This window comes from Epinephelus lanceolatus, chromosome 18 (genome assembly GCF_041903045.1).
Source record: "Epinephelus lanceolatus isolate andai-2023 chromosome 18, ASM4190304v1, whole genome shotgun sequence".
Lineage (NCBI taxonomy): Eukaryota > Metazoa > Chordata > Actinopteri > Perciformes > Serranidae > Epinephelus > Epinephelus lanceolatus.
Window position 1 is genome coordinate 37,360,195 of NC_135751.1, and position 20,314 is coordinate 37,380,508.

Consider the following 20,314-nt stretch of genomic DNA (forward strand, 5'->3'; position numbering starts at 1 on the left):
AGTTATTTTTCAGTGCTGCTCCATTGACCCAACCTGTTTGAGGATTATTATTACGAGTCATAGATATTGAGTCAGCCCTCTGTACAAGACTGCTGTGTATTATCACCCATCCTGCATTGATCCTGGCAGACTAAAAGCTCACTTGGCAATTTACTGTGATTCCCTTTCTCTTTACTGTGGGTCACGCAGACACAGGTCACCATAACATGTCAGTCCTCGTCCTTCTGTTTGGACTGCAGTGACCGCATGATAACAAACAAACCATCCTCCCGGGGAAAGAACAGGACAAAAAAAAAAGGGTAGAAATGTCACCAAACTCTGAATATCTGCCTCATTAACACAGGAAGAGAAGCGGAATAGAGAGAGGGAGAAGAAAAAAGGTCTTGAAGGGGAAGAGATGTAAGTAATTCCTCCAGCCTGCTGGTCCACACAGGGAATGTGGGAGCAGCGAGTTGTTCAATAATGTATTGATTTTCTTAGTGAGCTTTTCTTTATTTGAGGATTTGATGTAAAGGGTTATCTGACAGATTTCTGTTAAACCGGTGGAGTGTGAATGTATATAGGAGTGCCCGTCTCTCTGTCCATCCACCTGTCTGTCTGACAATGAAATTAATCAGTGCAGTGTTTAAATGTTTGCTTATTTGTGTGTGTGTGTGTGTTTGCCTTAGGTACAGAGCAGGAAGAGTTTGGCAGAGAATAATAATAAAGTAAAGATGATAAAGTGAAGGGCGACTGTTTGCCCTCAGAACAGCTGCAGTTGGGAATTCATTGTAGTTGTATATTGTATAATTTTTGTAGAAAAAGCCTCCAGTTTGCTAAAGAATAGAGGATGCAGAAATGTACTTAACACTTGTGTTCCTAAATGTCCATAAAGTCTCGATTATGTTTAAACTGAGGAGGCCAAAACAGGTGTTTAACTGCTGTTGAATTTCTTTAAAAATGGGATGTTATTGCGGCAATATGGAAGCCATAACCCCCCCTCCACTGGGTTTTGTATCCAGGGCTAGCGTGTTTAACTGTCAGACAACCATACCGACATTTAGTAAATAAATGACCCTACTAACGTGACTCCCATACTAAAAATGTTTAAATGCTCACAACAGCTGGTGATGGTTTGATGCAACATTTGGATCACACTGAGAATCAGATTTTTCCATTCCATAAGCAATCTACAGTACCATGGCCCATACTGATGCATTTCTTCTGCTTTCAACTTTTGACAGTTGGTTCATAATGTGCAGTTTTGTTAAGACCGTGTCATGCAGGCTATGAATGTGTGTTCCCTTTGAAAATGGCTATGCCAGTTTTTCCCTCGCCAAAATATCGCGTGAATTCAGAGCATTAATTTGGGGGCGGCAGTAGCTCAGTCCATAGGGACTTGCGTTGGGAACCGGAGGGTCGCCTGTTCAAGTCCCCGTCCGGACCAAAAATATGGAGCGTGGACTGGTAGCTGGAGAGGTGCCAGTTCACCTCCTGGGCACTGCCGAGGTGCCCCTGAGCAAGGCACCGAACCCCCCAACTGCTCAGAGCGCCTGTCATGGGCAGCCCACTCTGACATCTCTCCACTTAGTGCATGTATAGGTCCAGTTTGTGCATGTGTGTGTTCGGACCTGTGTGTAATTGACAACAGAGTGAAAAATTGAATTTCCCCTCGGGGATTAATAAAGTATATAAAATTAAAAAAAAAAAATATTTACCCCCCTTGCTGACAAGTTATGCCAACTTGATTAAACCAATGGATACCTTAGGTTGTCTAGTTTCACATGATACTAGTACCTTCCCCCCAAACTAAAAAACAATTGTGCCACAGCCTCTTAATGGCAGCAATGTTAGCCTCCAATCGTTTCAGGGCGGCGATGGCCTCACCTGGCCCCCACATGGGGGCGGAACTCCTTTCAAATACTTGGTTTGCATCCAAACACCTGAAGACTAAGGACATACCCATCAGCCTCAGCTGTCTTTTGTGTTAGTGCTGAGTACATGCTAAATATTACGACACTACTTATCCCCCACCTACAATGCAGTCTTGGGATCCCTCCCCAGACGACTTCGCACCGATACACCCCTGGTCCCACCTAACGACTCACATGGTGGCCAGGTGGGTCAACGACTCACACTGTGACCTTAACGACTCTGAAACTAAGAGCTCACATGACCCCTTCGAGTTTGCAAGGGTTCCCACGCAAACAGGGTTTATAGCCTGCAACTTCGTACCAGTCATTCAGAACTGAAGAAGCTTCTTGGATGAGAGGCGAAACGTCTTCAAGAAATGCAAGCAAGTCCAGTTGCCTACGATATAGCACTTACAATTACCATGACCTGGATGACTGAGAATCTTCACCGACAACTACAGTAAACACTATATCTGCTAAACATGTTAGCATTCTCATTAGCATGCTGATACAAGCATTGTGCCTAAGTTCAGCCTCACAAGCTGCCACATGTAGTCCTCTTAGACTCTTATTTAATGTGGCCAGTCCATTGTTAGTTGTATCATGGAATGCATTTGGCATTCATCTTGATACTGCTGCCTCTGTGAGCAACTCAGTTAGTTCTAAGTAAAACTTCTTATTCATCTGTTGTTTTTTTCCAATTTTGTCCACTCCTTCATGTGAATATTTGTGGAACATAATGATCAGAAGTTTTGGCAGGACTCCATGGTCTGTTTGGATTTTAAATGTCTCTCTGTTGTTGCCTTTCTTTCCTCCAGCATGATAAGGCAGAACCTGGGTCGATCAACTCGTTCCATCTGTCTGGGCCTGGCATGTCTGTCCCTCGCTCTCAACCTCCTTCTGGCATTTTTCTGTCTCTCTGTCCTCCAGACACCCTGTGTCCTTCCCACCTCCTCTTCTTCCTCCATTCCAAGAACAAATACTCAGCACCGTCAGTCCATCTCCCACTCCTCCTCTTCTTCAGATGTCTCCTCCTCACATAAACTGCCAACGATCCCCCAGAATGGAGAGCATCACAAACTGAATGCCATCACCAATAAAGAGAGAGACTCATTCAGTGAAGCTACTGAGAGGAAAAAGAAACTGATTGGAGCTGGAAAAGTCAAGGTTAAGGGTTATTCTAAGCTGGAGGCGCTGTTCAAGCACCCGCTGTACAATCTGCCACGTCCAGAGCTGCAAGACGATGACTGGCTGCTGAGGGTAAAGAAAACTGAACATGCAAAGGATACAGGAGGTGAGGAAGAGGAGAAGGAAGACACCATAAATAGTGACAGCCAGTGGTAAGTGAAACTGTTGCCCCCAGACATTCACAGTGCCCTCTGACTATCCTCTAGTTCCACCATGAGGTCTTGGTTTTCAGTCAACATAACCTTTTGGACTACCATGAAATTTGGCACAAAGATTCAACTTTGGTGTCCCCCCTGAAATTTCAATACACCAGCAAGTCCAAACATAATCTGTCCAATATTTTGGTTTACACCAGGCAAAACCTGCCTCTCCCCACAGGGCTGTAGGCTACATAGGAGTCTTAAGTATGTCTGCTTGGGAGCCAGAATAGACGCAATCATGGCTCAAAACTTAAATTTTATCCCATCAACAAAAACATACAAAACGTGTGTTAGTGAAACAGTATTTCCTGTTGTAGGGATGAATGGCATTATGTGTATTAAAGGTTATCACATCCACCTCATCAGAAACTGGGGAGGGATTAAGAGAAATATTGAATGTCTCTGTAACGCTAACTTTAGCTAACGTTAGCTTCGATAGCAAAACAAACTTGAGGAAACTGTCCAAGTGTCGTCCTCCTTTGTAAGATTGGCTTCCTGTGACATCATCCATCCACAAAGTGAGAGCATACGGGTCGGCTAGCCTTGGACCAAGACGTTCATTGCATGAACGTCTTGAAAACGAACCCCGTTTTTCGTGTGGGGGTTCCTGGTCTAGACCGATTCACGTCTCCATAAACTTTCAAATCAAACATGTAATGTACTCACCTCATAGGCACAGATGTTAGGAAGGTGTACGGGGGGTTGCCGTGTGTTTGTATATCCGTTATTGTTCAATAAACATGCATTTTATCTCGGGATGTCTTGAAATTTTCTTCACCCCTTCTTCGTCCTGCAATGAATGAGTGCACCGGCTTTCTACTGCGCCACAGCGCCACTATAGCGGTTGGGAGGTGTATTGCACATTGGTTGTGCCTATGAGGTGAGTACATTACATGTTTGATTTGAAAGTTTATGGAGACGTGAATCGGTCTAGACTGGGAACGCCCACACGAAAAACGGGGTTCGTTTTCAAGACGTTCATGCAATGAACATCTTGGTCCAAGGCTAACGGGTCGGCCAGTCTGGTCCCGTTGGTCAGTGTTTACTTATTCAAGTATCCCCTTGTTTACACTTGCTTATGTGTACAGAGGCGAGGCAACCGGAAGTCCATTCATTCCTATAAGAATCTCCGTGATAGCCGATGTGACTGCGAAACTCCTCCCTTCCATAATATTTCGGTCAAGAATTTGCCCCGAGTTTTGTGGAGGTTTTCAGAGAGACCATATGACATTGTGCTAATTCAGCTAACAGGTTGTTAATTGGCTAACAGGCTATTTCCTTAATCTCAGTTGCCTGTGTTGATTGTCAAGTGAGTTTGTCTGATTAAAAAGATCTTTTTTATCTAGTTTTAACACATTGAGTGCATTTACATGGACACTTTAATTCCCTTTTCATTCGGAATGAAAGTTCATTCCTATTAAAAGTGATCTTGTAAACACCTAATTCAGAATAAAAATGGCCAATGCGATGGAAAATTCAATCCGATGTAAGGGGCTGGAATATTCCGTTTCTAATTCCGAATGAAAGAATTTCTCGCACTTGTATACACTCATTCCTCATTAAGTTAATTCCGGTCTTTCTGCACATGCTCGTTTCCTTGCCCTTCTGGCGCAATGACGTATACAGCGTGTATAGCACTCACCGGTTTCCATTCGCCACATCACGGTCTTCTGTCTCCCTTCTTCGACCTTCTACCTCTCTTCTCCTCTCAACAGACAAAGCATTAGCAGAACAAGGTTGTTGTCGTACTGCTGCTTCAAGAATATAAGCAAAACAAGCCTGAAAAAGGCACTAAGAACGGCGTCGTCAAGCATCTTGTTATCCGGAGCGAGGACTACAGTGTTTTCTTCCAGTAAACGTAAACACGTAACATCCGCCCCGCCCCCTATCCAATCAGAAACCTTCCCTGCCCCAAACCTTGCACAGACCCGAATAAAGGCGATTAAACTGATCTCCCGTGTAAACCCTCATTTGGAATGAATATTTCTCATGTAAACTACCTGGAAATACTTTAATTCCGAATGATTTCATTCAGATTTATTTCATTCTGAATGAGAAGCCATCATGTAACCGCACCCATTGTGAATGAGAATAACGTTATTCTGCTAAAATATGGTTTTCCATTACATACAGTCAGATTGTCATAGTGACTCGTTCAGCTGTTCATATGTCTTTTAAATTAAATATTTCACAAAACATGCCACGTACCTGGCAGATCCTGTTTTTGACCCTGTAATGTCCCAAGCGCACAATCCAAACTACTGGATGGTAAACGGACAAAATTAGTCTCTTCCCCATGGCTACAGGTAATTTCTTTTAGGTTTCTATCTATCTGTAAAGGAATGCACTTCCTTGCGTTGGACACTAGAGGCATCATCTGTATATCTACAGATCTACAGACACCAGTCACATCAGTGGAAACAAGTTTGACTTCAGAATGGACTGTGTGGTACAATTACTGGTGTCCCACAGTTTCATGAAAAATGTTCTTGAAAAATAACTCTTGGTTATATTTATATTTGTCATCTCGTAGCCTTTAGGCTGCTTTTTGTTTTGCAAAATTAATGGAGGGTCCTGGAACAGAATGTCTTGCTTTGGTTTCTTTATATGGAACTTTACGTCATTAAACATTTTCCCCCTACAGCTCGTTTTATATCTGAGAGTCGACCTGAAACAAACTTCAGCTTCACTGTCTCATTCATTAGCCAGTTCAGCCTATTTATCACCTCCTCTTCCTCCCCTAAAGGCAGAGTGCCAGTGAGGAGGAGGTCTATGACAAGGTCACTTGGACGAGCAATGTGGAGACCCACCCTCCCTGGCTACGGTTCCACCTGGGCATCACTCGCTGGGAGCTGTACAACAGGAAGGATCCCAACCTGGCTCAGCTTACTCACTATTTGGCAACGCAACGTATCCTCGGTGCTGGTGAGCAAATAAGTTGGGCGGGGCTAATCAGTTGGAGGACAGAGAGAAGAACATACAGTGCCAGGGAAAGCCACAGAGATGAAGGAGAGGCATTAGAGGAGGGTGAACAGTGTAGGAGGTGAAGGATTACCAGTGATTTAACTACTTTCCCTTTAATCTTTCTGTTCCTAAAATTACTTCCTCACAATTGCTTCTAGCTGGCAAAGACATGACTCTTTAAATATGAGCCATGTTCTGCCAAAACTTGCACAACCCATTCAGGTAAAAGCACTTAATTCAGTCATTGATATATAAAAGTCCTCGACCTGCATTCAGCACTATCTTTAGGATGCAGTGATGAAAAGTTTTTCTGAAACAAGGCAGCCTGGCAATCCAGTTTTTAGTTATGAGTGGAGTTTTGTTCACTAAATTTTAATCTATGCAAAAATTTGGTGCAGCGTCTGCAGTGATGCGAGCGCTGCGCTGGACCATCGTGGTGAAGAGGGAGCTGAGCCAGAAGGTGAAGCTTTCGATTTACTGGTCCATCTATGTCCCAACCCTCACCTATGGTCATGAGCTCTGAGTAGTGACCGAACAAATGAGACTGTGGATACAAGCAGCTAAGATCCAATTCCTCCGTGGGGTGGCAGGGCTCAGCCTTAGCAACAGGGGGAGGAGCTCGGACATCCAGAGGGAGCTTTCGAAAGGGGTCAGTTGAGGTTGTTCGGGCATCGGATCAGGATCCTCCTGGGCGCCTCCTGTCAGAGGTGTTCCAGGCACATCCCACTGGTGGGGGCCCCGGGGCAGACCCAGAACACGCTGGAGGGATTACTTATCTTATCTGGCTTGGGAACACCTTGGGGTCCCCCAGGAGGAGCTGGAAAGTGTTGATGGGGAGAGGGACGTCTGGGGTGCTTTGCTTGGCCGGCTGTCCCTGGAGCCCGGTGTCATTCCGAAGTCACCGAAATCTGGTGCTTGGGCAGTGACTTGCAGCATCAGAAACTGGCACAAAAATGTATCCTTTATTGATGGCATGATACGCAGCCAGTTGCGGTTATAGTATAATGGCCCCGGCTTCAGGGGGAAACGTGGCGGGACAAAGACAAAATTTAAGGGCAGGAGGGGTGGTGGAAGGGTTCAACAAATACCGACTTTCACCTGAGAGAGCAGTGTTCATGTCCTGTAAAGGCCCTGGCACACCAAGCTGACGGTCGGCCATCAACCAAGGTTGGGCCGTCGGTGAGCGTGTGTCAGCCTAGTTTTTGCGGTGTGTCCCACACCGTCTGCACTTTGGTGTCGGCGGCTTATCGGCCAATTAAGCATGTTGAATGTTGACTAGCGGAGCTAGTCGCTGAGAGAGATCACTCTGATTGGCTGTTGAGGTTTTATTTCCTCGAGGAAGAAGACAATGCATGTAACAAGCAGAACTTGACACGGCGTCCTAGAACGTCAACAACCAATGCACCCAGGGTACCTGTCACGTTGCATGAGGACGTGGAAAGTCCATGATCCAACGTCAATATGTGATGAGGTTGGAGTGAGAATGTGTTGGCTCCTGCATATGAAAATGGATGGATGGATGGATGGATGGACAATTTAAGTAAACAAACTTTTGCTTTTTGGTCATTTTCAGTGCCACCATCCCCATGCTTATCACAGTTTTATGCATTTTGTTGTCCAATTGGGTTCAAGGCCACACAGATAAAATCCAGCATTTCACTTCAGAGCTCAACATTGCTCAATACACCAAAACTAAATTTAGAAACTGACCTAATCTTTACCCCAAGTTGTCTTCTCAGTGCTGGGGTTTGATTTCAGTATGATCATTCAGATTCTTCCTGACACCATTACACAGTCTCAACCAGGCTGCTTTTTCATTTTAACTCTAATCTCTTTAAATACAAACAAGCTAGACTGTGAACGAGCCAGAGGCAACACAGAGTAAAGTTTTCACTCAGTGAATACAGTAAACTGTGCCAAAGTTCATATTTAGAACAGGGAAGATTACATTTTTAGAAACACATGCACACCATCCACACAAAGATGACAGATCCTTAGGGTGCACATAACTTGGGCTGTGTATGAAAACACTTTTGAGGCACATTTACGCAGACTAAAAGACCCAGGAGGATTCAGCACAGTGTCTGACGACCCACAAATCCTTTCGGTAATGAAATGAAAGTTTAAACAAGGTGGAGAAGCAAACATAGAGCCGCATGTATTGAACTATACATTCTTTGTGTGTGTGCAATGTGAATATCTGTATTACATTTACTGGATGTGGACACGATAACACAACACTCATAAGATATATTACAAAAACCTTACAGAAAAAACAAAATTTATGACCCTTGTAATATATAATTTTTATAGAGGCCGTGTCCAGATGCAACGGATTTTACGAGGCTGCAGTTTGTGTGGTTGATGCGGTATATTTTACTGGACTAAACCATGATTTTTAGACAACTTAAAAACACCAAGGCCCCCCCAACACATAATACACAGTCATCGTTAATTAAGAAAAAGGCGACTGATGTGTCATAAAAACCAGATCATCTTAAATCAGCACTTGATTTTTTTTGTTGTAGGGTCATTAAAATAATTCTCCCACAGACTTACATTATCTCAACACCCTCTCACCCACACACACAAAGACATTGATCCGAGTACCACACATGAACACACACAGGCACACAATCTCACTTGCACCAACACATGCTCATGTTGTGTTTACTCATCTCAGACACCCTGTCCCCGTCTTTAGCACGCCGCACAATGAATAATGCATTGAGATTTGTGTTATACGGTGCAGATTAAGCACTAATCTCAGCTACAGGCTGATTTGTTTTGACTTTTATCCCCTTTCTTTCCCATGTTTAACACTCAACAAAGTATTTATACCATTAAACATTTGAGTTCAGATTAATTTTCCTTTAATCGGAGTCATAAACAGGTGATTTAAATAAATATGAGAGGACTTGATCTGTTTCTCAGGATTTGTAGCTTTTGAATTATTTACAGGACGTGCTCCTACAAGCATGGCAGCAAACTCAGTCTCATCTGAACGTCTGGGACCTTAACGCTGAACTTGTCACTTGAAAGAGCGCGTGCTTTAATTTAATTCATTCACACTCCCTGGTTGTGTGAAGTGAGGGTGAGGTGGCTCATGGTTTTATTGGATGAAAGACTCCAAAGGTACCTCCGTGTTTAATTTAATGATCTCAGTGTTGCTGATAATGGGTTTAAATAATTTGATTAATAGCTAATAATACACTGAGTTCATTGTTTGTGTGTGTTCACGGTAAAACTACAACCAAACATTCACCAAAGAGACCTTCAAGAAAATAATTCTTAAGTCTTTCATGAAAAATTTACAGTTGTTCTACATAGGAAATAATATTCTACATATGATGGAAAAATGTTTTTTTCACCCTGCCTTTTGGGCCTCTGCAAAAATGCATTATTACAATAACTTTAATTGTCATAAGACAAAAGAAATGACTAAATAAAAGCAGAATCAATATGGTAATAATAAACTTGTCCAGTTATGTGAAGTGAGGGTGAAGTGTCCAACTCACAGATCTCAGTGTTCCTAAAAATGGGTTGAAATTTGTTGAAAACTAGCTAGTGATACACTGAAGTCCCGGATTATGTTTGGCTGGGGCAAAACCAAAGAGACCTTTAAAATAACATACATTCATACATTTTTGCATGAATAATGTATGGAAGCCCTGAAGGAAATAAGAAAAAATATTCTGGGCAAAGTTGTCCAAAACCTAAGATTACGTTCTAGGAGACAATATTCTGTGTACGGGATGTTATCTCCTACATACTGTAGGAAATAACATCCAGTTCATAGGATTTTTTTTTAGTTTGTTTTGTTTTTTTGTTGTTTTTTTCGTAATCTCAGGGTTCCTGTAATAATGCATTATAATAGTGACTTTATTTATATAGCACTTTTGTTCACTTAAAAAAACACACATGCGTGGACTGAATTGATTTACACTGTCCAGTTGACCTATGGCTAAGCCACGCCCCCCTCCACTCACTCGGACAAACTATCAACATTCAGTGACCAGCACTATGGCAGGTGTCACAGTACACGGCATTTTGCAGGAGGCAACTGATGATTTTTGGGGACATAACGATCAGATGTCATTGAGAAGTAACCAAAAGGGCCTAAACTACGCATTGGAGGGATATATTCATCATTTTATTGTTGAGAAGGTCGATGAAAAGCTTAAATTACAAGCCAAAATTTACAGGTCACAGTGTACGCTTGTGAACCGCATCTGGTTGCCGTCACCATCAAAGACAACAAGTTAAAGTGCCACTTAAGTTAAGGTTTTTGGCTCAGAATATGAGAAAAGGATAACGGCCTTTTTACCATCTTTACCAAGAGTGTCTCTCCGTTAGTTTGGTGCTACAGTATTTACACTGAATCATTCAGCAGAACGTTTGCCAACCTTTGTTATCTCTGCCATTACAGATAAGTTAATGAAGCTAAGCTCCAGAAGTTAACGTTAGCTTAACTAGAGCCCTTTGGACAACAGCTAACAATGATGTACGATCACCAAAGTACAAAACTAGAACAAAATAGGCTAATGAACTCCCAGCAAACAAGGTGACATGATGAACAACGCAGCTAGGAGCTAACCTTAGGCTAACTTTAGCTAACGTTAGCTAGAGATGTTAAAGATAACTTTATATTTCTTTCCAGCAAAGTGACAATAACGTAGACTCACTGTATTCCGGACATCACGGTATTCCGGACACTTGACCTTTACCCGCAAATAAATGAATAAATACTTCCAGGTCATGAGTAATATATATGTCTGTGTCATCTTTGGTTCCGCCTCTTTCGACTCTGACCAATCTCCACTTTCTGGGGGCTGTCGTTTGGGAGAAATCAACGCGAGTTTCCAACGCGCACGTATGACGCTCAGAAATGGCTGGAGGGGAGAGTCTTCGGACAGGACGCTACGTGGGGGGGGGGGCCTTATGTCCGCAAAGTACCCATTTTAAAACATGATAACCCATCAGCAAAATGAAATAAACATCTTTAAGGTGTCATAGAATATTTAGGACTTAGTTTTACCAATATTTTGACCTTTTGAAGGGATACACACATTTACAGAGGCCCTTTGTCTGACATGAATATGAGCGCCAACGGCGCATCACTGCAGCAAGACCGAGCAAGACACACACATCATCTCACTCTTAAAATGGCTGTTTTAAAGTTATTTGCACATATTTGTAACTTAACGTTATTAACTTTTCAAGCCATAACATTAAATTTAACTTATATTAACATTACTGTGTTATTAACACCACTTTCCAGACCTGTCTGGAATACCGTGAGTGGAAATTGCCAGCTGTCCGGATTACTGTGAGCAGTCACCGTCATCCGGACAGCGTGACTACTGACTGTTTTTTCAACATTTCTCCCAAATGATTGGCCCAAAATGTGTCAATCAAACTTTGGTATGCGTGTAAGACCTGCCCCCAGAGATAGACACACCAATCAAGCGTATCTATCTGCGCATTGATATCTTATGGGACTTTTACTGTGCCAAGTGTCCGGAACACTGTGAGTCTACGTTATTTTGCCTCAAACACGATGTTGACTTACCTTAGAACAGATGTAGACATCATTGTTAATCTTATTCACGTTGAGTTGATGTTGTGGTCTAACGTTACCACACAACTTTATCCAAAGGAGACACTTTTCTCGGTTGAGATGTGGTTTAAAGTGTAAAAAATACACCTGGTCGCCCAGCCTCTCAGGATACCTTGTGTCAGAGTTGCATGTACCCCATGCACACCGTTTGACCATTTTTAAACTTCAAATCTCAGAAAAAGCTCATTAAACTGAACAAAACTGACTTTGACTCATGCTTTTTTTTTTGGATGAAACACTCAAAAAGTGCCTAAGCATCCAGTTTACAGAGCTGAGTTGAAATTCATTGTAAAATAGCTAATGATACTCTGAAGTCCTTGATTGTGTGTTGCCAGGATAAAATACGACCTTCAGGATAACAATTCATAGGTTTTTACATGAATAATATACAGAATGTTTGATTATTTCCTAAGAGATATCTCATATGTGGGAGATAACACCCTGTTTGTTGTAAAAATGTTTTTTACACCTTGCCTATTATGTCTTCCGAAATAATGCATTATAATAATAACTTCATTTATATAGCAATTTTCAAAAACAAAGCTAAAACAAAGACATACAAACAAAATAAATTACCAGATGTACAATAAATAAAAGTAGAAATGATACAGTAGTAATGACAAGTGAGGAACGAATTACTAAAACACAATAAACACAAGTAAAGTATAAAGAAGAACAATCGATTCAAGAGAAAGGAACTCTTAAAGTGCATTATAAATGCCTTGACCTTGCAATTATTGAACGACCTCTGCAGGAGGTTCTCAGGCTACATTCAGGCTCACGGGGGGCTAAATTAGTACATTTTAAAAATCACCTCCAAAACAAACAGGTAACCAGTGTAGGGATGCTAAAAGAAGTCTGATTTAGACTCTTGTGATGGTTTTGTGAGAAGTCTTGCTGCAGCATTTTATAGTTTGGAGAGGTTGTATTAAGCTAAATTCTTAGCAGACAAAAATAGAAGAAATATGCATTATGGGAGCATAATACTGATTAAATACTGATTCAACCAATTGTATAAATATTTTCTCCAGGTCTTATTGCAGTAATGTACCAAATGGAGGGTGTAGTAGCAGTTGGTGTTTGGGGGTTTAACTGTGTAATAGGCCACCATGTGGTGAAACAGGTGTATAGCACTGCATTGAACATATACAGTGCAGTGCTCATGTAACCCTTACATGTATCTTTTCATGCCTCCACACCGGTGACAGTCGAGGCTAGAGGCATTATGTCTGTCCATACCATTCTCATGAGCATGTTATCTCCAGAACACTTTGAGGGAAATTCGTCAAATTAAGGCACAAACGCTTAGTTGGACTCAGGGATAAACTAATTAGATTTTGGTGGTCAAAGGTTGAGGTCACTGTGACCTTATGTCCATCCCATTCTTGTGAACGTGAGAACTTTAAAGAGAAGTTCTTAAAATTTGGCACAAACGTTCACTTGGACTCAAGGTTGAACTGATTAGATATTGGTGGTCAAAGGTCACTGTGACTTCACAAAACGTGCCTTTGGCCATATCTCAAGAATTCATAGGCTAATTATGACAAGATTTGACACATTGAAGTGATGACATTTTATATCCAAAATGTCAGTGGTCAACTTCACTGTAACATCATAATGCCCTGCAAAAACACTGTTCTAGTCAGTATTCATCACCATAACTGAGGAACAGAAGGGGAGACATTTGGTCGGATACTGAATTAGTGACAATAATCTTGGACGCCCATCTTGAAACTGTGAGCAACATCCATATTTGAAGCATTGTCTACTGTCATGGCAACATATGAGTCTGGGCAGACATTGATTTTAACTGTAGCTTGACTTGTTGGTGGAGACATACAACTGCTAGGTGGTAATTGTAGTTTTTTAATCTAATACTCAAGTGTGTGATGGCTGCAGTATTCATGTGCACTCCATATCTTTCAGTTCAGAAGACAGGAGGTACCCAGCTCAAACTGCTCATGTCGTTCCCGAACTACGGACAAGCTCTGCTGAAACCCATGAAGTAAGGCACCACAGTCCTCATGCTGACTGACTGATACATAAATGACTGACAGCTATGGTGTTTGCTAAATGAAAACTCAAGGTCATATTTTTCATGAAACAACACAGCGCAGCAGAGCAAAATTCTCCTCTTCCACTTAACATCAGCATATCCTCATGCATTATGTGTGCTTCTGTTGCACAGGCAATCCAGAGACGCCGAGACAGATGTAAACCTCTTCTACTTCTCAGACTTTGAGAGGCACAATGCAGAGATCGCTGCGTTTCACCTTGACAGGTCCAGAGCTTTGTACACTGTCAGTAAGCAGGAGGTGTCCTGCTGGGTGGACAGACCATTCTGTAACCACCAGGGCACTGGTCCAACACTGGAATTACTTATTCATGAAGCTACTGTACAGCTTGTAGCGTAGGAATACGAGTAAAGTGTGTATTGAAAAGAATAATAGTGTTTCACTCTTTTACACTGCTCTTTATTCTTGCTATTTTTTGTGTCTTTTTGTTTTCAGATTGCTGGGGTTTAACAGGATCCCTCCAGTGGTCGGTCGACTCATCAACGTCACCTCAGAGATCAGAGAGATCACCACTGACCGCAGGCTGTCTAGGACCTTCTTCACTTCCCCCGGTATGCATGTAGGTCAGTATGTATGCATGCCTACCAACTGCCCGACCTCTAAACTTGAGCTTCCGTCTCTCTGACTCCAGCGGGCAACGTGTGTTTCTATGGCCAGTGTGAGTACTACTGTTCGTCAGAGCACCCACTGTGCGGTCAGCCACATGCGCTGGAGGTTTCCCTGGCTGCCATGTTACCTGACCTCACCCTAGCACCCCGCAGGTCCTGGAGATCACCTTGGAGACGCTCCTACAGCCGCACCAAGAAAGCACAGTGGGTACACTGTTATTTCTCCCTTTAAAAGTCATGCAGTCACTAATGTTTATATCAATTTGATCAGAAAACAGCCCTGCAGTAATAAGAGTCTTTATTTTATCCACCTACATTTAAACATTTGGTGGTGTGCAGAATACTGGAAACATATGTCTGTTTTAAATGTTATGAACTGTAATGTTTTTACCTTGTTGCTGTGGAGATGAGTGTGTGTGGAAGCATGAGTCTATACTGCCCTCCGGTGGTGTAAATGAAAAACTGCAACACAACATTCAATAGTTGGTTATCACAGAAGTGTTAATGTCAATCAGTATACACTCACCGGGCACTTTATTAGGTACACCTGTTCAACTGCTTGTTGACACAAATAGCTAATCAGCCAATCACGTGGCAGCAGCTCAATGCATTTAGTCATGTAGACATGGTGAAGACGAGCTGCTGAAGTTCAAACGGAGCATCAGAATGATGAAGAAAGGTGGTTTAAGTGACTTTGAACGTGGCATGGTTGTTGGTGCCAGACGGGCTGGTCTATTTACTGGGATTTTCAGCACAACCATCTCTAGGGTTTACAGAGGATGGTCCCAAAAAGAGAAAATATCCAGTGAGCCAAAATGCCTTGTTGATGCCAGAGGTCAGAGGAGAATGGCCAGACTGGTTCAAGATGATAGAAAGGCAACAGGAAGTCAAATAAGCACTGGTTCCAACCAAGGTGTGCAGAAGACCATCTCTGAAGCAACAACACCTTGTCCAACCTTGAAGCAGATGGGCTACAGCAGCAGAAGACCACACCAGGTGCCACTCCTGTCAGCTAACAACAGGAAACTGAGGCTACAATTCACACGGGTTTTCTCACCAAAACTGAACAATAGAAGATTGGAAAAACCACATTCAGATGGAAGCATGGATCCATCCTGCCTTGTATCAACGCTTCAGGCTGCTGCTGGTGGTGTAATGGTGTGGGGGAGATTTTCTTAGTACCAACTGAGCATGGTTTAAACACCACAGCCTACCTGAGTATTGTTGCTGACCGTGTCCATCCCTTTATGAATCCATATATTCAAACTGAAAATAGTTGTTATAAATGATTGTCATTATTATGGCTCCTGTTTTAACTCACGTCCACCACTGTTCCCAGGTGGGAGAAGGACCCGGCCTACTGTGACACAGTGAAACAGACGCCTCCTTACAACTACGGCACCAGACTGGTGGATCTCATAGACATGGCTATACTGGACTTCCTCATGGGTCAGTCTCTACATTTTAAACCCAACCTGGTAGTCAGTCAGTTGGCAACATAAGAGCCCTTGCAGACAGTGTAATGGGGGTCACTGACCTCTATGTTCTGCTTGAAGCGGGGAGGGAAGTGTAAATAAATGAGTAAATGACAGTATCATCTTTCATGTTAATCACTCAGGATGTTATAATGAATTTTCATCATCATTCTAAATTCAGTCTAAATTAACTTTGTTTTTTATTCAAAGGGAACATGGACAGACATCACTATGAGACGTTTGAGAAATTCGGCAATGAGACTTTCGTGCTGCATCTGGATAATGGACGGGCGTGAGTAGCATGAACATCTGCTGCTGACTCATTTCAGCTCAGGCAGTTTATAATGTTATTATAGTGAAAGCAACAAAGAGTGTGTTGGAACAGCTTTTATCTCAGAGATAAATAAGTAAATAAGAAGTACTTTTTCATGACTGAAATGTTGGTGATAATGTTTTCCAGGTTTGGGCGTCACTCTCAGGATGAGCCATCTATTCTCACTCCTTTGCAACAGTGCTGCAGGTAAAACAAAAAACATGTCTGTTCACTGAGTGGCCAACACTCTTAGAAATGAAGGATGGGTGAAATAAACTGTAAGAAAGAAGCCCATGTGATTCAAAAGTCAATACAGTTACAAGGTGTACTAGAGAAGACATTGAATTCATTAAATTTTGACACATATATTATAAAGGGATCCTGAGAGGTGAAAGAAACCTAAACGTTCTTGCTAAATTCTGGCTTGTTTAGGTCTCACTTTGTCTTGTCTCTCCACCCACATTTTCAGAATCCGTCGTTCCACCTTCCTCCGCTTGCACCTCTTGTCCCTCCCTGGCTTCCGTCTGAGTGATGTCATGCGGGAGTCACTGGTCCAGGATCCTCTGGCAGGCGTGGCCCCCATCCTCTCTGAGCCACACCTCTCTGCTCTGGACCGACGCCTTGCCTACATCCTACAGGTGGTGCAGAGCTGTCAGGATCACCACAGAGATGTCATTTACGATGACTTGGAAGGATACAATCAGCCTGAAGGAGGGGGAAAGCAATAAATTATATATCTGTCTTATATATCTGTCTGGAAATCATTTTGTCATAGTCAGTGAGGGAGTGAAGGTCAAAGCTGTTAAAATGGTAGCCAGATGTCCAAAATTATCAACATAATTTTCTCTCTGGTCCCTTTAACCATCTCAAGACCGCTCAGATACTGTTTGGCACCTGAGCTACTGATACAGGATAAATACACGGGATGGAAGTGAGCACAGAATCAGCTGGCAATTTGTTTATGTCAATTATATGTATTCAGCTTTAATACTAATACAAAACAAAGGATCATAAGTATTAAGACAATTATGAAATGTGTGAAAATGGGGATAAAGGGTGAAAAAAGATTAAAAAACAAACAAAAAACAAACAAACCATAAGAATACTTAACACAGTAAAATTCAAGCAAATCTATCAGTTGAAACAAGAACAGATGGGAGTGAGATAGGATCAAATAAAAAGTTTAAATTGCAGAAAGAATAAAAATGAGGTAAGCTGTAGATTCTGCATGTTGTTCTACGTTGCAGGTGCACAGTGATAAAAACTGCTCAGTACAAGCAGCTGGCAGCTGCAACCTAATCCAGCGTGTTTAACAAGAGCCCACATTAAAGACAGCGAGGGTTTCTTTAAACAGAAGGGGGAACACACATAAAACAGGGGGGTTTTGATGGTCTTCCACCAGAAGATTTTGAACACAGGATTTTCTGGTTTCTGATGGGTTTTTTGCACCAATTTGTGCATTTTCTGCATAATCTGTGGTGTTAATTTTGTAAATGCAAATGTACAGAATGTATGTGATAATGTAATTTTGTTTTTAAAATAGTTCTCTGCTACTTTTATGTTTTTATTGGGGGAGCGGGGACAAACTGACATGTTCTAAATATTGAGGGCAAAGTGTCCCCTGCTGAAAGAGCAATGAGGTTATTTAAGGGGGTGGAAAAAAAACAATGTTGGCCATTACTGAATGGGCCTACCGGGCAGAGGCCCAGGGGCCCAAGGTGTCAGGGCCCAAGGTGTCAGAGCCCCCCTGACCAAGACTCAAAAAGACCACAGAGAGACACAAAATGAACAAAAAAGACACTAAATTATATCAAAGAGATCCATCCTACAGTAAAGCAACCAAAAATCAACCAAAGAAATACACTAAAGTAACACAAAGAGACACAAAATGACCAAAGAGACACAAAATTACCTCAGGGAAACCTGAACTACTACAAAAAGACACAAAATGACAACAAAGAGATGAAAAAACACAGAAAAAGAAATCAAATAGATACAAAACAACCACAAAGTTCTGGCCGCCTTGATTAAACGCTCAAAATAAAATAAAAGAGGGAGACAGGTTTTTCCTATTTTATCTTATTTCGTTTTATTTCTCCCTCTCCTCTCGCTAGAAGCCTCGGACCTCCCGCCTCCCGCTGCTTTGGTCATTAAATAATGTCGGGCTCGGTTCGGTTCGGACAGAAATATGCTGCCGTGCTGCACTCTAACACACACACACAAACACACGGAAAACCGGACATTATCATCAGTTTATAAAAACCCCCCGGACGCCCCGGACAGGACGTGAAAAGTGGACATGTCCGGGCAAAAGAGGACGTTTGGTCAGCCTACATAAAAAGACCACAGAGAGACACAACATTACCTCAGGGAAACTACTACAAAAAGACACAAAACAACCAAAAAAAGAAACCAAATTACCACAGACACAAAATGACCAAAAAATATACTAAATTACCTGAAGGAGACCCAAACTACTACAAAGCAACACAAAACCACAAAAAAGAAACCAGAGTACCTCACACAGAGACAGAATAAGCACAGAGAGACAGAGAAACACAAAGAGATGCAAAACCACCACAAAGTCTGTGTCCTGTGTAGTAGAGGTGGTGGGGCCCTTTGCATATCTGTGCCCAGGGGCCCATTGTCTCATACTACACCCATGGGTCCTCCACCTCAACATCCTGGCTGCATCATTTCCTTCTTTCTTGTTTAAGTTTATCAACCTATTTGTGTCTCTACTTTTATCAATATAAAAGTCCCCTGCTACTCTCTAGTTTTCACCAGGGGTCAAACCTGCACGTGTTGTAACATGTTCCCTGCAGGAGTCACTCTGTGGTAGATGACGCCCCCTGTGACCACTGACCGGAACTGCGACTTATCAGCTGAAGAAAAGAGGAGGGTGTGTCTGCAGACCTGGAGACTGCAGATTCAGACCTGCAAATCTGGACCCGCAGTTCTGGACACCTTGTATTTCGTGACAGCGCCCTCTATTTCATTGGAAGCCAACATACTATTACAACTATTGAATATGGCCGACGACGATCCGAATGTGAATCATATTATTTGTTTAAACTATTTTGTTGACTTGAATTAGAGAGCGAACTTCATGTTTTACAGTGATACGTTTAAAATGATATGACTGTCTTTACCACGATAGTCTGAAAGGCACGTCAAATATGGGTTAAAGTAGTAGGTAATAGTTTAGCTTGTTAGCAATGAACTGTTTGACCTGCACATTTTGTTTCATGAAACCGAAGCGCGATGACGAATTTTAGCATGTGCTTTAAATTAAACATGAATAAATGATTAAAGCAATGAAGTGGATGAAATGAGAAAAACGTGTAGGCTATAGGCTTACGTTTTCATACAAGCATGAAACTGTTTACATATTGGCAATTAGTGTACTTTATGCTAAAAGTTAATTTTGTATTCATGTTTATCATGTAATACACCTACACACGTTTTTCCTTTATTATTCATAATGTTATATATCACGTGTGTTTATATCACTACATTGATATTACTCTATAGCATATATTTAGAGATTTTGTGGATAGAAATTAAGCTCATCCAGCGCAGATGATCAGAAATGTATTTTTGTCTATTATTAGGTATTGGCCTTGTTTATGTGTGTAAAATGGTTGAAAAATCTTAACTTTGAATAATTAGGGACTCTCTTTTTAAGGTGCACATAACAATCCAGAAAGGGGAAACCACCGTGAAGTGGAGGAGTTTTGTGGAGGATCGAAAGGCAGATGAGGAAGGAAGGGGCACTATTGTTAATATGTCGATATAATAATGTATTTGCTATGCTCCAGAATCTTCAGTATTTCAGTGTAGACTGTGATAGGTATTTAATTTTTTTTTAAGAGTTTCTGTTTTCAATTTTGTGATATGTTTGATTTCTTTTTTTTCTCTGCAGATCTCCCTGATGTGTGATGTAACCACTGCACACAATAAAACATTCCAAACCATT

At 41.9% G+C, this 20,314-nt stretch overlaps 1 protein-coding gene across 1 annotated transcript; it reads left to right on the forward strand.

Annotated features, from left to right (window-relative positions):
* The first annotated feature begins 249 nt into the window (after positions 1 to 249).
* Positions 250 to 17,082, forward strand: LOC117268713 (extracellular serine/threonine protein kinase FAM20C-like). Its single transcript, XM_078161280.1, has 11 exons — positions 250 to 399; positions 2,711 to 3,232; positions 6,027 to 6,205; positions 13,791 to 13,869; positions 14,053 to 14,145; positions 14,375 to 14,490; positions 14,571 to 14,751; positions 15,887 to 15,996; positions 16,233 to 16,314; positions 16,483 to 16,542; positions 16,805 to 17,082. The coding sequence occupies exons 2-11, from the start codon at positions 2,712 to 2,714 to the stop codon at positions 17,061 to 17,063; spliced, it is 1,680 nt and encodes a 559-aa protein (XP_078017406.1). The 5' UTR covers positions 250 to 399; position 2,711; the 3' UTR covers positions 17,064 to 17,082.
* Positions 17,083 to 20,314: the final 3,232 nt, after the last annotated feature.